The sequence below is a fragment of the Sarcophilus harrisii genome, chromosome 2 (genome assembly GCF_902635505.1).
Source record: "Sarcophilus harrisii chromosome 2, mSarHar1.11, whole genome shotgun sequence".
Lineage (NCBI taxonomy): Eukaryota > Metazoa > Chordata > Mammalia > Dasyuromorphia > Dasyuridae > Sarcophilus > Sarcophilus harrisii.
In genome coordinates, this window is record NC_045427.1 from 492,679,690 (window position 1) to 492,696,320 (window position 16,631).

Sequence of the window (16,631 nt, forward strand, 5' to 3'; positions counted from 1 at the left end):
AAATTTTTTCTCCCTCCCTTTCCCCTACCCCTTTTCCTAGACAGCAAGTAATTCAATATATGTTAAACATGTGCACTTCTTCTATACATGTTTCTGCAATTATCATACTGCACAAGAAAAATCAGATCAAAAAGGGAAAAATGAGAAAGAAAATAAAATGTAAGCAAAGAACAACAAAAAGAGTGAAAATATTATGTCGTGATCCATACTTAGTCCCCATAGTCCTCTCTCTGGGTTCAAATAGCTCTCTCCATCACAAGACCATTGGAACGGGCCTGAATCACCTGATTGTTGAAAAGGGCCACATCCATCAGAATTGATCATCATATAGTATTGTTGTTGAAATATATAATGATCTCCTGGTCCTGTTCATTTCACTCAGCATCAGTTCATGTAAGTCTCTCCAGGCTTCTCTGAAATCATCCTGCTAGTCATTTCTTATTGAACAATAATATTCTATAACATTCATACTTATTCATCTATTCTCCAACTGATGGGCATCCACTCAGTTTCCAATTCCATTACAAAAAGTGCTGCTACAAACATTTTTGTACATATGGATCCTTTTCCCTTTTTTATGATCTTTTTGGGATACAGGCCAAGTCCTCTACCTTTCTCACTTCATTTTCAAAACCCTTTTTGAGTTCTTCCATGACCTGAGAACAATTCACATTTTTCTTGGAGGTTCTCAGTGTAGGTGCTTTGATTTTGTTATCTTCCTTTGAGTGGGTGCTTTGATTTCCTTTGTCACCATAGTGACTCTCTATGGTCAGAATCTTTTTCTGTTTTTTTCCTGATTTTCCCAATCCATTTCTTGACTTCTAATTCTTTGTTAAGGTAGGGATCTACTTCCAAAGTGATGGGTGCATTTTCCCAAGCTTCAGGGATTTTGTGCAACTGTTTTCAGAGACACTTCTAGGAACCTGTACATTTTTAGTTCTTCCAAGATCTTGGATCTAAGGAGAGGTGTTTACTCTTCTCTTGGCCTGTGTTCTGTTCTGTGAGTGACTGCAAGCACTACTTTCTGCCCTGGAACTGAGAGGAGGTTCTCTGCTTTAGTTGCCAGCTTTGGTGTGCTAGTCCTGTTCATCACCCCGGGACTACTACCTAGAAATATGACCCAGATCCCAGTATTGGCAAAGCTCCAGAGTTCTGCCTCAGTGCTAGCAGAGAGATCCTGTCATCTCCTTCTGGTCGGTTGTTTGACTCCCTAGCCATCCGTGGGATGACAGCCCCAGAAGCATCTGCTGCCTTTGTAGATTCAGTGGCTCCTAAAGCTTTGGTTTGCTGGGGCTGGGGCTGTGCTGGAATGGCCTGTGTTGGATTGTGCTCCACTCTCACTCAGATGCCACAGACTTTTCCTAATGACATCTAAGTTATTTTTGACTAGAAAATTATTTTACCCCATTCTTTTGTGGATTATCTTGCTCCAGAAATTATTTTATGGCCTTATTAAAGATGCTTGGAGGGATTCTGGGGAGAGTTCAGGAAAGTCACTGCTTTTTTTCTGCCATCCTGACTGTACAACCTCTGCCTTTATGTTAATTTTCAAGTAATCTTATTAGATAATAAAGGATATTCTCAAGCTTCATTTAACCCTTCTGAAGGCATTCTATGCTTCCTTAAGAACACCTATTTCTTGTAACTGACTTCAACTATTTATGAGACACTTTATCAAGTGATCATGTAAGAAAATGGCGAGGAAACAGATTTGAGACATTTATTTTAGTCAGGAAGGAGTGAAATAATATATAGTATAAATTGATGAAACCTTGTATTTTCTATGTAATTGATTTCAGTAGGCACTCAATGCCAATAAAAATTAAAATTCCCAGAAGTGAGCATTGAGGCAATATGGAGTAATTGATAAAAAGCTAAACTTGGAGTTATATAAGAACTAAGTTTAAATCCTTTCCAAGACAGTTTATGGCACTCAAGTTTACAATTTTTTGAAAATGAAGAAGTTAGACATGAAAGCCTCTAAGGTCTTTTCTGACTCTGATCTTATGATTATTTATTTTTATTTTTTTTAAAGTATTGAGCAGATGGTAGAAGATAGAAGAGTTAATGAAGTAACCTGAATTCTAATCCCAGATTGCTACTATATCCTAGGGCACTGGTCCTCAAACTTTTGTTCTCAATATCTTTATCCTATTAAAAATGATTGAGGATCTGCCCAAAGAGTTTTTGTTTATGTGGTTTATAGTTATAGATATTGATCACATTAAAAATAAAAACTAATTATGAATTTGTAGACTCTCTGAAAGGATTTCAGAATTTCCCAGGATGCTCTGGACCAGACTTTGAGAACCACTGTCTAGGCAGCAGGGGTCCTCAAACTTTTTAAATAGGGGGCCAGTTCACTGTCCCTCAGACTGTTGGAGGGTCAGACTATAGTAAAAACAAAAACTGTGTTTTGTGGGCCTTTAAATAAAGAAACTTCATAGCCTTGGGTGAGGGGGATAAACGTCCTCAGCTGCTACAACTAGCCTGCGGGCCATAGTTTGAGGACCCCTGGTAGGGTATCTCATTTAACCTGTGTGAGCTAGTTTCCTGATCAGTCTAATGATGACATTGAGTGACATTATCTTTAAGATTCCTTCCAGTTCTAACATTCTACACTTTCTCAACCATTGCTACATGGGAAATAAATTGATGAATAAGCACACACACATATCTAGGTGTATATTTATAATTAGTGACACTTAGACACATTAATTAAAAAGACAAATGCTCTGAAATATCCTCTTTGATCAACTTTGTATTTCTTGAATCTAATACCAACTTCATGACTCAAGTCTAAGGCTTTCTCTTGACTTTCTGCTCTGCATATCCAATATATGCAGTGCCTATGCTTCTGCCTTCTCTCTTCTGAATGATTCATATCCATCATGTACAGATACTCTTATATATCAATTCTCTGTGAAGATGAACTGCCCAAATGTTCTATATACTTAAGGGAATTTTTCAAGTTAACAGAAACCCTGGCTGTGAACATGAATGGTTAGGAAAAAAGAATTGTTATTGGGGTCTTTTCTGTCCCCACCCCAGGGTGTCACACATAATGACATAATCTCTATGTACACATGGAAGAAACTGGGAAGTAGGAATTACTTGAACTTTACTTTCATCTAAACTGGTCAGTAAAGGAGAAAGTGCATAGAAATCATTTTTGTTGCAATGCATTCAACTCACCAGGGGTACAGATAGAAACAGAAAGAGGGGAAATAAAAAATGAGTACATACGGAAGAGTAAATCCATGGAAGGATTAGTTATAAATAAAACAAATCTTAAACTCATGATGAATAAAAGGTTAAAAGAAAAAATGGACAAGGTAACAACTTGAAATTAACAATGAATGAGGTATATAGAAAAGAAAAATTATAAGGGAATAGTATGGGGAGAAATGACAAATTAACTGTTATAATTGTGAATGTGATACATTTATCCCTAAAATGGAAGAGTTTAGAAAGAATTAGAAAGCAAAATCCAAAAATCTATTATTTATAAGAATCAAATATGAAACATAGATGCACAGGGAATTAAAAGAAAGGGTAGAAGCAAAGTTTATTATGTTTCAGATGAACACAAAAAAGTAGAGATAGCAGTTTTAATTTGATGTAAAGCAACAGCAATAAAAAGCAACTAAAAGAGATAAAGTACATAGGTAATGAATTGATTTCAATACATGTTCTGAAAGGCATAGTTTCTAAATGCTTAAAAGAAAAATTTTTTAAATTTACAAGGAGATATAGATAGTAAAAATAAGTAGTGGGGGATCTCATTTTACCTTATTAGTTCTAGATTAACTTGAAAAAAGTTAAAGACCTAAATAGAGTTTTAGAAAAGTTTAATATGCTACTGGCTATTATTGAAAATAAATAAAGAAGATTATATATGTTCTGAGAGGTGTATGGAATGTTTATAAAAATTGATCATATCAAAGAATGTAAAAACATCATAAACAAAGGCAGAAAAGTAGAAATATTCTACATATCATTTACTTGCCACAAGCAATAAAATGAAATTAAGTAATGAGCCATTGAAAAAAGTATTAAAAATTAACTAGAAACTAGTTTAATATTAAAGAATTAATAATAGATTAAAGAAAAAATCATAGAAACAATCAATATTTTCATTTAAATAATGACCAAACAAAACTTTGGAGGTTTCAGCCAAAATAGATATTAGGTGAAAATTTACATCTCTAAACACTTTTATTGATAAAAGAAGAGAACATGAATTGAGGATAAGACTTAAAACACCAAAAAACCCCAAGAAATTAAAAACAAAATATCAATTAAACACCCCCCAAAATTCTGAAAGTTCAAAGAAGAGATTAGCAAAATTGAAGACTAACAACAACAATAAAGAATTTAAAAAATAAGATTAGGAACTGGGTTGACTTTTTTGGTAGAAAAAATACATAAATAATTAACAAATTTGATTAAAAAGATAAAAGAGGAAAACTAAAAATTGAAAAGACAAAAGAGGAAAACTAAATTATTGGCAAACAAAATAAAAGGTGAATTCATAGCCAATGAAAAAGTTAAGCATATTACTAGAAAAAAATTTACCCAATGTGTAAAACTGACAATTTTAAATTAAAATTAATATTTACTAAAATATTGAATACCCAAATTAACAGAATAAGAAAGAGAGAATTTAAGCAACCCAATTTTAGAAGAAGAAATTGAAAAAGCCATTAATGAACTTCCAATGAAAAAGACCATTAAAGCAAAATAGATTCAAAAGTGAATTCCTTGTATGACACAGATATGTCCCTTATATATCAACCAGAGAGAGTTCAAACAAAGAAATAAAACTATAGACTTAATGATCATTGATGAAGAATTTAAAAATTAAATATTATTCATTGGCTAAAAAAACATAACACAAAAATTACATACGATGACTAGGGTGAATTTATGCCAGGAAAGCAGGATTGATTTAATATTAAGAAAACTATAAACTTAAATGGATTCAACATGAATTGTGCTTAGACTGTTAGAATCTTTGGATAAATATTTTTAGATTATGAACAGTTGTACATACACACAGTTTAAAGAGAAATACATAGACAAAACATTCATTCAGGTACTGTGTTAACTTATAGATTGCAAATATAAGCAAACAAGACATAATTCTCCTTTTCCAATAGCCACTCTATTTGGTTTGGACTACCCTTCTCAGCTTCCTTTTATGTTCTGTCTTCCCTCAGTAGATTACAAACTCCTTGAGGACAAGGACTTTCTTCCTTTCTCTTATTTGTATTCCAATATCTTAGCCTGGCACTTAGTAGACCTTAATAAATGTTTATTGAATTGAATTCAATTATTGAAAATTTATGAAAAGATAATCTTTGCCATTAAAGAAATGACATTCTAATAGGGGTAGGAAGCGCATGAGAGAGATGGAGAAGGAGAAAAAGGCTTTTCATGACCTGGAGGAATGATTCAAGGTAAGATGAAGCTAAAAACTTCCTCTCTTACAACCTACAACCTAGCTTTCCAATCCAACATTGAAACCTTGAGAGAGAGATTAAGTTGATGGCTAGAATGCAAGCCACATGGCATGGTGATGGGAATATAATATATAGTTCTGCAAGTAAAATTGTGATGTGTACAAAAATCTCTATTATAGAACCTCCTACCCTAACCTCAGAAACTATCCTTCTTTCTGCAGACAAACTCCCCCCAACATAACCAGGATTTTAGATGTAAAATCAGAGACAGAGCCATAGTGCAGGACAATATGTATGTGTTTTAGCTCTTTTACTATATTTAAGCTCCATGAGGGGAGGGACTGTGCAATATCTATCTTCAGATCTTTCCTAAGAGTAGGTAGATTCATAGTATGGAAGTGACACAAAAGAGTTTCTTGAACCATAGTTCAATAATTATAGTGCATACACTGTAATTCTGAATTTTTTCCACAAGAGGACAGTATTTCCCAGCTATACTGCATATTTGAATTATTACATGTTACACGGGACTTCTGGCACCAATCAATTCTCCTACAACATTCACTAGAAACTGCAAAAAATTGAGAGGAGATTTTCTGAGATATGAATAATAAATTTTCAGCAGAGCTAACAGCGTAGTGGAAGTCAGAGTAATATAATCTTATCAGTTGTTTACATTTTATATTTACAAACATATATTTTTATTCTAAATTATTTTTCAATCACATGTAAAAATTTAACATTTATTTTCTGGAATTTTGAGTTTCAAATTTTCTCCTTTCTTCCCTTCCTCCACTCTTATTGAGAAAGCAAGCAATTTGTATAGATCAGTGCAGTCATGTAAAACATAATTCCATATTGGTCATATTATAGGAAAAAAATACAGATAAAACAAAACAACAACAACCAAAACCCCAAAATAATATTAAAGGTTAAAAAATATGTTCTAATCTTCATTCAGATTTCATCAGTTCTTTCTCTGGAGGTGGATAGATAGCATTTTTCATAATAAACCCTTTTAAATAGTTCTGGATCATTGTATTGCTGAGAATAACTAAGTCATTCACAGTTCTTCATCATACAATATTGCTGTTATTGTGTTCTGTTCTCCTAGTTCTATTCATTTCACTTTGCTAAAGTTTATGTAAGTGTTCCCAGATGTTTCTGAAAGCATTTTGATGGTTATTTCCTATAACACAAATGTATTACATCACAATCATATACTGCAACTTGTTTCACCATTCCCCAATTGATGGGCATCCCCTCAGTTTCTTAATCTTAAATTTTTTGTGTGTTTTAAGAAAGAAAACCTACAATTTTCCCTTTTATTCAATCAGTCATGACTTCTCTTTAATGTTTGTAATCTTGTTAACATTCACTGAGTAACAATTTATTACAGGGACAGAGATAGGTAGTGGATTTGTGAATTGTTTGGTGTATGGAACTCTCATATGAAAAAATATTCTCTATCCATCAATATAGTTTGGCATGTTTGAGACTTGCTCATAGGACAGATGTCAGATATTACATGTGGTCCACAACAACCTTGAGTATAGCTTGACCCAGATTAAAATGTAGTTCCTGTCTGATTTTAATGTGTTGATATGATAGTTTAAAAAAAAGAAAAAAAAGAAAAAGAAATATGTAAACATGATTTTTTAAGTCAGTGTATGGCCCACAGAGGTCTTTATGTAAGGGTTAATGGCCTCCATTTCTATTTGTATTAGATGCAGCTGGCCCAGAGCACTGAGAGTTTCAGTGACTTGTGTAAGGGGCAAGATTTGAAGCTTCTTGGCTTTAAGAAAGACTTCTTTTCATTAGGCCATGCTGCCTAATGTTTTATATCAAATTTGAACAATTTCCTCCTATTAGTAGATTTTTAGGTTATTTAAACTTACTTTTCTCCCTAAAGGTATTGCATAAAGAGAACATAATTTGAGTCATGTACAGAAAGAAGTCTCTGTATTTCTTTTGAAATTACAATTAAACTTTAAATTTAAATTTAATACCTATTATCTATGAAGCAGGTGGGTGGTACAGTACATAGAGCACTGGTCCTGGAGTCAAGAGGACTTGAATTCAAATATGACTGCCGATATTGTGCAATTCTGGACAAGTCACTTTAACTTTTTTTTCCTCCTGAAAAAATACTACCTATGTGACCTTGGATATATTATCTAACCTCCCTGGGTCTTCCTAGTTATCTTCTCCTGTGAAGTTATGAAATGAGACACAAAGACTTCCAATTTTAGAACTAGAACCAATAAAATCCTGATATCTTGAAAAGAAGGAATCATTAACCTTTATAAAGGGACACTACTGGTTCTGAATTCTGCTTTCCTTTTTGAGTCTATTCAGCATCTCACTAGTCCTCTCAAGTGCCTCCAGAGAAACAAAAAAGAAAACTAATAAGACAACAAATCATTCCCTAGAACTACTGGTCTTTATCTGCATTTGAGCAAATATAGTTCTTCTTTTCCATAATTTTCTGGGAGAGAGCTTGTCTTGCTTCTACTAATACAGTCACATAAGAAAGAAAGAGAAACTGGAAATCTAGTTGCTGCTCTCAAGGCAATCACCTGTCACAACCTTCTGTACGCCACACAAGCACACATACACATTATACATGTCCAGCCTGGGTCTGGAGTTCTAATTTGCTTTAGCTCTAGCCATGTTATAATGTCCTTGCTTTGCAAAGGGAAATTTGGCCAGGTCCTAGTATAATGAATAAGTAATCAGTTCATTACCTTACCCTTGAGTTCTGCACTATTTGATAAAAGAGCAACTTAGAAGGTTCTGGGATTTGAGACTGACAAAATTGTAAACATAATTGTTAACATAATGACAGAAAATTGTTAATATGTATTATAACACGGACTGTCTCAATCTTAGTCAACTTGACAATGTCAAAATTCCAGGATTTTCCTTAATAATCCTACCTCTCATCATCTTCTTATAATTATTACACAAACATTGACAAATTCAAACATTATATAACTCATTTTGAAAGGAAAGTAATAAAGCTAAGTTGAATAGAAGCTAAGGATGAGTGGAACTTTTACAATCTACATACAGAGGAATCTAATATGACATATACATCTGTACCACCCCCTAGTCTCATTTCCTTTTCTGAGACAGAACCGCTCCAGGGCTCCCCAGCTTCTACATAGAATTGTTAAAAATAAAGAGCAACATAGAACTAGATACATTTTGACCAACATGCCATATCCAAGTCTGCTATGGACAATCACATTCTCCATCTTCCTAGGTAAAGGGGTGACTTAGCGGGCAGGGACAGGGAAATGAGCTACTTTTCAAGGTATAAGGGATTCTGGTATATGGTCATTTTTGTCAAGAATTTTAAACTACATACAAATAAGGAAAATGAGAAAATGGTTTAGAGCCCTTCAATATATTTTCTTAGTCTTATATTAAGATGTCTTTGGAATCCCTTCAAGGGTCCTGACAGAGTATTAATTTTCTGTTCTCTTTTCCGCAGGAATCAGCATAGCCCAAGTCACTCAGTTACCACCAGCAATGTCTGGAAAGGAAGGAGAAGATGTGACTCTCAACTGCAAGTATGAGACCAGGGACAGTAATTATGTTTTGTCTTGGTACAAACAGCCTTCCAGCGGGGAGATGATTTTACTCATTCGCCAGGAAGTTTATAACAAAATGAACGCAAGGATCAATCGATATTCAGTGAACTTCCAGAAATCGGACAAATCTATCAGTCTTACCATCTCAGCCTTACAGTTGGGAGACTCAGCGATATATTTCTGTGCTTTACAAGAGCCCACAGAAGGTGAAGTGACTGAAGGAGATATACAGAAACACCAGTCCTTAGCATGACTTCCACCTGCTACTGGGGGCCCAGAGAGAGACATTCAAACCCCAACAGGAAGGCAGCGCAGAGAGAATCTCAAAATAAAAACCATTTCATTCTAAGAAAAAAAAAAACTCATAACTGGCTTCAGAGAAAAAGTTCTATAAACCACATTCCTCAAGAGCATTCTTGAACCACAATGCCTTTGGTACAAGAGAACTTATGAGAAAATTGCTTCTGCCAATTTAGATTGGCAACCTTTCTGAAACTTAACTCCTTGGGCACTAAGATGTCACCCAGCCAATATATGTTAGAGGGAGAACTTATTCTGTAAGCATGGGACAGGATCTCTATCAACGTCTTCCTGATGCAAGTCCAGTACTCTATCCTCTGTACTATTATATTTGTATATGTATATACTGTATGTATAAATGTATAAACAAGATAATCTACATGTATAGAGACATATATGAAAATATGTTTTCTATATACACAGACATTTATGACACGGCCAATGACCAATGTGGAATTAAGTTTTGTTTGATTATGAATGCATATTTTATTTATATACATGTATAAACGCATACACATAAACACATACTTTGCAGTCTGTACCCTGAGTTCATTAATTCCATCAGCAGGTAGATAGTATATTTCATCATGGAATTATAGTAGGTCATTGCATTGATGAGTTCTTCAGTCCAAGTTGTTTGCCCTAATGTGGTTTTTGCATAAATTATTCTCTGATTCTGCTCACTTCACTCTACCTCAGTTCATACAAGTCTTCCCAGATTTCTCTGAAGCCACCTCTATCATTTCTTATTATATAATAGCATTCCATTATGTGTACTTCAATGACTCCTTAATTGAGGACTTTTCCCTAGTTTCCAATTCTTTTCCAACATAAAGAGTTTCTATAAATATTTTTGTACATGTGATCCCTTTTCCTCTTTGTTCAATCTCTTTGAGTAATACTGGATCGAAGAGAAAGCACAGTTTAGTATTTTTGGGGGTTTCAAATTATTTTCTAGATAAACTCAACCAATTCACAACTTTACTAATAGTTCATTAACATACCTATTTCTTTACAAGTCCTCCAAAATTTGTCATTTTTTTTTTTTTGGCCAACTTTGCCTATGTGATGTATATGAGGTGGCACATCAAAGTTGTTTAATGTGTATTTCTTTAATTATTAACGTTTTAAAGCTTTTTTTATATATAAAGCTTGGATTTCTTGCTATCATGACTTAGTCCTTTGGCAATTTATTAGGGAATGGCTTTTATTGCTACAAATTTGAAACACTTCACTATAAATCTTAGAAATGAGACTTTTATTAGCCACATTTTTTCAGTTGCCTGCTTGCCTTCTAATTTTAGCTATATTGTTGGAGTTTGTTTTTGTTTTTGCAAAAAAAGGTTTAATTTATATAATCAAAATTATCCATTTTATCTTCTGTGATCTTTTCTGTTCTTTGGTGATGAAGTATCCTCCTCATAGAAATGAAAAGTATTTTCTTTCTTGCTTTTCTAATTTGTTTATGATCTCATCTTTTAAGTCTATGGAAGATTTTCAAAAAGTTTATCTTCATATATAGTGTAGGATGTTTGTCTACACTTAGTTTCCGCCTGACTGCTTTCTAGTTTTTTTTCTATTTTTCAAATAGTAAGTTATTACTTACTATTGGTTGGAGTGGTTGGAGCTGAAACAAACATTCTTTTGTGAAAGAATTGGCAACATGGAACTCAAGAGTTCATTGCTAGTGGTTAAAAGTGGGGGAATATTATCATAATTGGGACTTCAGCTAATATTACATAAGAGATGCTCTTTATCCTTTCAGGAGCACCCTTAAGACCTTTAAAGGGAATATGTAGCCAGTTTTTCCCTGGAAGAATAAGGCCAGAATAATTCTAATGTAAAGAATTATGATAAGTTGATAAATAATGATAAACACAATGCTTGGTTTGTAAGTTATATCTAGTAGTGGTGTCCAATTAAAATGTAAATGGAGTTGTTAAAGGATATATGTTATTCCCTGCAGGCATATTTTGAATTAGGAAACTATATAGTAACATTATGTTTTATTGAATGTTTATATATTTTTGGTAAATATTTCCCAATTACATTTTAATCTGATTTGGGCCTCACTTTTAGTTGACATTTCTGATAGAGAGCAAATGATTTCGCCATATTGAGCAATAAAATGAATCTGTGGAATAATCTTGTATCTTCAGTTAGGTATCTTAGGCACTAATCACTAATAATTGCTAATTTTTTTCTTAATCTAATCCTGATTCCTCTCTTTCTAGTTTGAATAGAAGACTTATTTTCAAATTAAACCAAATAGTTATCCTTCCCTCCCTTTATAAATGAGCATTTTTGACTTTAATTTGTCAGTAATCTTTGCAGGAGACTATTTTCATTTGGCAATTGCTTCCTTCTGGAGCATCCATAAGTTGATTAAGTACTATTTTGATAATTAATGCGACAGTGTTAATTTTCTTTCTGACTGTTTTGCACCTAGAGTTTTCTTGCTTCTGCATTCACAAATGGAAGCAGAAAGATGGAAAGTCACCTTTAGGAGTTAGAGCAATCAGATTCTAGGCTCTGGACAGTTTCATATTGACTTCATTGAAAAAAAAATCTATCTTGGCCTCAGGTATATTATCCTCAGCTTAGAGGATTTCAAGGTTTCTTAAACATCTAAACTTCCATAGCTGATGACTATCACCGTAGAAATCATAGCATGTCCTTAGCACCGGCAGCATGAACCTTCCTAAAAGGCTTTTTCCTCGGTTAAGGAAGTTTACTTATATACAGCTAATAATGACATAGCTATAACTTATATAGCAATGTAAGGTTTGCAAAACACTATACATATGCTGTTTCATTTGATCCTCACAGCAACTCTATGAAATGGGTGTCATTACCCCCACTTTTCAGATGGGGAAATTAAGACGGAGAGAAGATAAATGATTTTCTCTGGGTCTCACAAATGATGTCCGAGGTGGTATTTGGATTCAAGTCTTCTTAACTCTAATTGTGACCTTCAATCTACCATGATGCCTAACTGTTACTTACACTTAGTTAATTTGTTTCAAGATCCTATCTCTCATAAAATATTTGACTTATGTTGTTTTTAAAATTTTTATTATGATTTTAACACTCCAAAAATGAACCCTTTCATAGAAACCATAAATCTATTCTATACCACCTACTTTTTAAAAAAAGTATCTGTTAAATTCAACCTTACTTTCAAAACTGTCTTGCTTGTCTCTGCTTCTTTCTGAACTTTCTTCTGTATTCCTTTATGCACTTTTAAAATGTTTCAATTGTACATCTCTTTTATCCCTCTTTTTGTGTGATATAACCATGGGTATTCTCCTCTATTTCTCCCCAATTAGAAACAGAAAGAAAATACTCATGTAACAAGTAAGCGTAGTTGAGCAAAACAAGTTCATACAATGGTGATCACATCCAAAAATGTAGAGCTTTTCCCACATTTTGAGTCCATCACCTTTTGTCAGATAATTAATCTTGTTTCCTCATAGGTCCTTTAGAGACATGTTTGATTGATCTTAGGTCTTTAGTAGTTATTTTTTCTTTACACTTTTTTTGTCATTGTATAAATTGTTCTCCTAGTTCTACTCACTTTATTCTGGATCAGTTCTTACTTCCCAGGATTATTTGATGTTTTCTCTTTTATCATTTCTTATGATACAGTAATGTTCTATTGAATTTATTTATTATAATGTGCTCAGCCATTAATAAACATTCATTTAGTTTTCAATACTTTTCTTATTGTTTTTTCAGAATCAGGGAACTTGTTTTGATTGTGAATATTCCCTTCCTACTTTCTCTTAAACTGCCCTACCATTCACGTTTCCCTTTTGAATTTGATGCATTTCTAACCAAATTTTGTCTTAGTGTGTATTTGTGTTCAAACATCTTTTGTGCATTTTAAATGAGTGAAGTTGATCTAATTGGTGTCTCTCACCTGCACTTTTCCTCCATGTTTTATGTGTTCTTGTCATGTGCCTAATTAAGAAAAATTACATATTTTTCCCCTTTTTTCTCCTTTCTATACTACTTTTTTTCTTATATCCTCTTTCTTTTTCCTTTTACAATCCTCAGAACAGAACCAATTCACTCCTAGATTCTCCATTTTTCTCAATTTATTCCTTCATTACACTCAAGACAATAATATTTGGAAGTAACATTTGTTTCTTTCCCCTATTATAATGTTAGTACATCATCATAAAGCCCCTTCTAGTTGATCAAATGACTGTACTTTTCTTGGTTTCTCTTAAGTTTTGTGTTTGCCTGTGCATACCCTTTGATCCAGTGGTGTTACTACTGGGCTTATATCCCAAAGATATTTTAAAGAAGGGAAAGGGACCTGTATGTGCATGAATGTTTGTGGCAGCCCTGTTTGTAGTGGCCAGAAACTGGAAACTGAGTGGATGCCCATCAATTGGAGAATGGGCTGAATAAATTGTGGTATATGAATGTTATGGAATATTATTGTTCTGTAAGAAATGACCAACAGGATGATTTCAGAAAGGCCTGGAGAGACTTATATGAACTGATGCTGAGTGAAGTGAGCAGAACCAGGAGATCATTATAAATGGCAACAACAATACTATATGATGATCAATTCTGATGGACGTGGCCATCTTCAACAATGCGATGAACCAAATCAGTTCCAATAGAGCAGTAATGAATTGAACCAGCTACACCCAGCGGAAGAACTCTGGGAGATGACTATGAACAACTACATAGAATTCCCAATCCCTCTGTTTTTGTCCGCCTGCATTTTTGATTTCCTTCACAGGTTAATTGTACACTATTTCAAAGTCCAATTCTTTTTATACAGTAAAATAACTGTATGGACATGTATACATATATGTATTTAACTTTAACATATTTTACATGTATTGGTCAACCTGCCATCTAGGGGAGCGAGTGGGATGAAGGAGGAGAAAAGTTGGAACAAAAGGTTTTTGCAATTATCAATGCTGAAAAATTACCCATGCATATATCTTGTAAATAAAAACCTATATTAAAAAAGTTTTGTGTTTGCATTTCATAATTTTTACTCAGCTCTGGTCTTTTCATTAGGAATGCTAATCCATTAAAAGAAAAAAAAAATCCCAAAGAAATAGTTAGCTTTGTAGGGTAAGTTATTTTTGCTTAAAAGACTATGATGTTTGCTTTTTGTTTAAATGAGCTCTCTCATTTAAACTAGAAATGGTAACAACTTGTGTAATTTTGACTATGGTTCCTTGGTATTTGAATTCTTTCCTTTTAATGCTTGTAGCATTTTTTTCTTTGATCTGCAAGCTATAGATTTTGATTATAACATTGATGGGACTTTTCTTTTTGGCATTTCTTTAAGGAAATGGTTAGTGAATTTTTCTCTATTTTTCCTTTGCCCTCTAGTTCTGACAGATCTTAGCAGTATTTTTTTAAATTTATGATTTCTCAAAATATAGTATTGGGATTTTTTCTTTAAATTATAATTTTCAGAGAACTTATTGATTCTTGAATTACTTTTCCATGTTCTGTTTCCTAGATTAGTTGTTTTAAATAGCAGATATATTTTCTTATACTTTTAAAATCTTTTGTTTATGTTTAATATTTCTTATTGTCTAATGGAGTTACTGCTTTTTATTTGATTACTCTGTTAGGGAGTTGATTACTTGAGTAAGGTTTAACATTCTTTGTTCTAGCTTATTTGTTCTCAAAGGGTAATAAGGTGGCAGAATAGGTAGAGCACCAGGCCTGATCTCAGAAAAATTCATCTTCCTGAGTTCAAATCTGACCTCAGTCAATTATAAACTGTGTGACTGCGCAAATCACTTGACCCTTTTTTGTGTCCCAGTTTCCTTATCTATAATATGAGCTGGAGGAGGAAATGGCAAATCATCCCAGCATTTTTGCTAAAGAAAAAAAAATGGGGTTACGAAGAATTGGACATGACTGAAACAACTAAACAACAACATTTATTCTAATGTTTTCCTCCTAAATTTTTCCTTTTATGCCATTTTTGTCTTATTCTTCTCTTTTTCTAAGTGTTCATACTTTCCTTGTGGAAATTTGATTTTTTTAAAAGTGTCTGCTTGCAGTTGCTTTGAAATTATTCTTTCTTTCATTTGGATTTTTTTTTAAATCTCTGCATCTATTATAATTTTATCAGCATCTGTATCTTTTTTGCATTCACTCATCTTTCTCATATTAATTCTTAAATTGTGGCCTTGTGCCAGATGTAGGCTTTTCTTTCTGCATTATATTTGGATTGAGTGATTTATCTCAACTTGAGTTCCTGTGCTAATCTTTGACTCCTTAAAATCCTAGCTTTAGATCCCCCGGATGTGTTGCAATTTTAAAGCTCTGAATCTTTCAGGTTCTCTATACCATATCAGTACAGAATACTAATGACCTTAAGCCTAGGGTATTGCGGTCTGAGCATTGTTGTTCCTAGTTGTTTCTAATGTCTCCACTATGAGTTTCTGATCATCCTAGGGCTTTGCTGCCTTAAGATAAAGAATCTTACTAGCTAAAAGTATCTCCGGTTAATCTCTTGTAATACTGGAAGCCATTCATCTTTTTTTTGTCTACATTGCACTGGCTTTGTGAAGTTCTGAGCTGGTAGAAGCCAGGTTTAGCAATGGCCCTTGTCTTTTGCCCATAGATTCTTAGATGACTTTTTGCATAGTTCTGATGTTATGGAAGGGATTCCCTGTAGCTTTTCATTGGATTTCTCAGTCATTATTTGGTGTGCTGTAATTTTTTAGATGTCTTTTCTTCTTTCTCCTTTCCTTCCTTCCTTCCTTCCTTCCTTCCTTCCTTCCTTCCTTCCTTCCTTCCTTCCTTCCTTCCTTCCTTCCTTCCTTCTTTCCTTTCTTCCATCCCTCCCTCCTTCCTTCCTTTCTTGCTTGCTTGCTTCCTTCCTTCCTTCTTGTCTTTCTAATTATCTTTCTATCTCTTTCTCTCTTTTTTCGGATGGATTAGGTATATGAAAACTGACCTCATTCATGTAGTCATATAAGATAATCATCTGTCTCAAATTTTTAATACATTGTTTAAATTTACCATTACCAGATTTGCAACTCTTCTGAGATTTTCCCACCTGATTTTATAAAGTGGATGTCATCTTCCTTTTCTAGTTCCAAATTTAAGCCTGAAAAAAACATTTTTAAAAACACATTTAAGCAGAGGTAGAAAGTGATTTCCCCATAACATTCAAAAGTAATTCTTCAGCTTCCACTTACATTGCCTCTTTCCCTTTCCTTTATATCATATACTTCAAAATGCTGAGGGAAAAAGGTGCTGAGAGAGT

The 16,631-nt window shown here is 33.6% G+C and overlaps 1 gene segment (V, D, J or C); it reads left to right on the forward strand.

The window, feature by feature from the left end:
• Positions 1-8,606: 8,606 nt before the first annotated feature.
• LOC111718808 lies at positions 8,607-9,566 on the forward strand. The segment is given in 2 exon segments: positions 8,607-8,733; positions 8,965-9,566. Coding segments are annotated over 2 exon segments (402 nt in total).
• Positions 9,567-16,631: the final 7,065 nt, after the last annotated feature.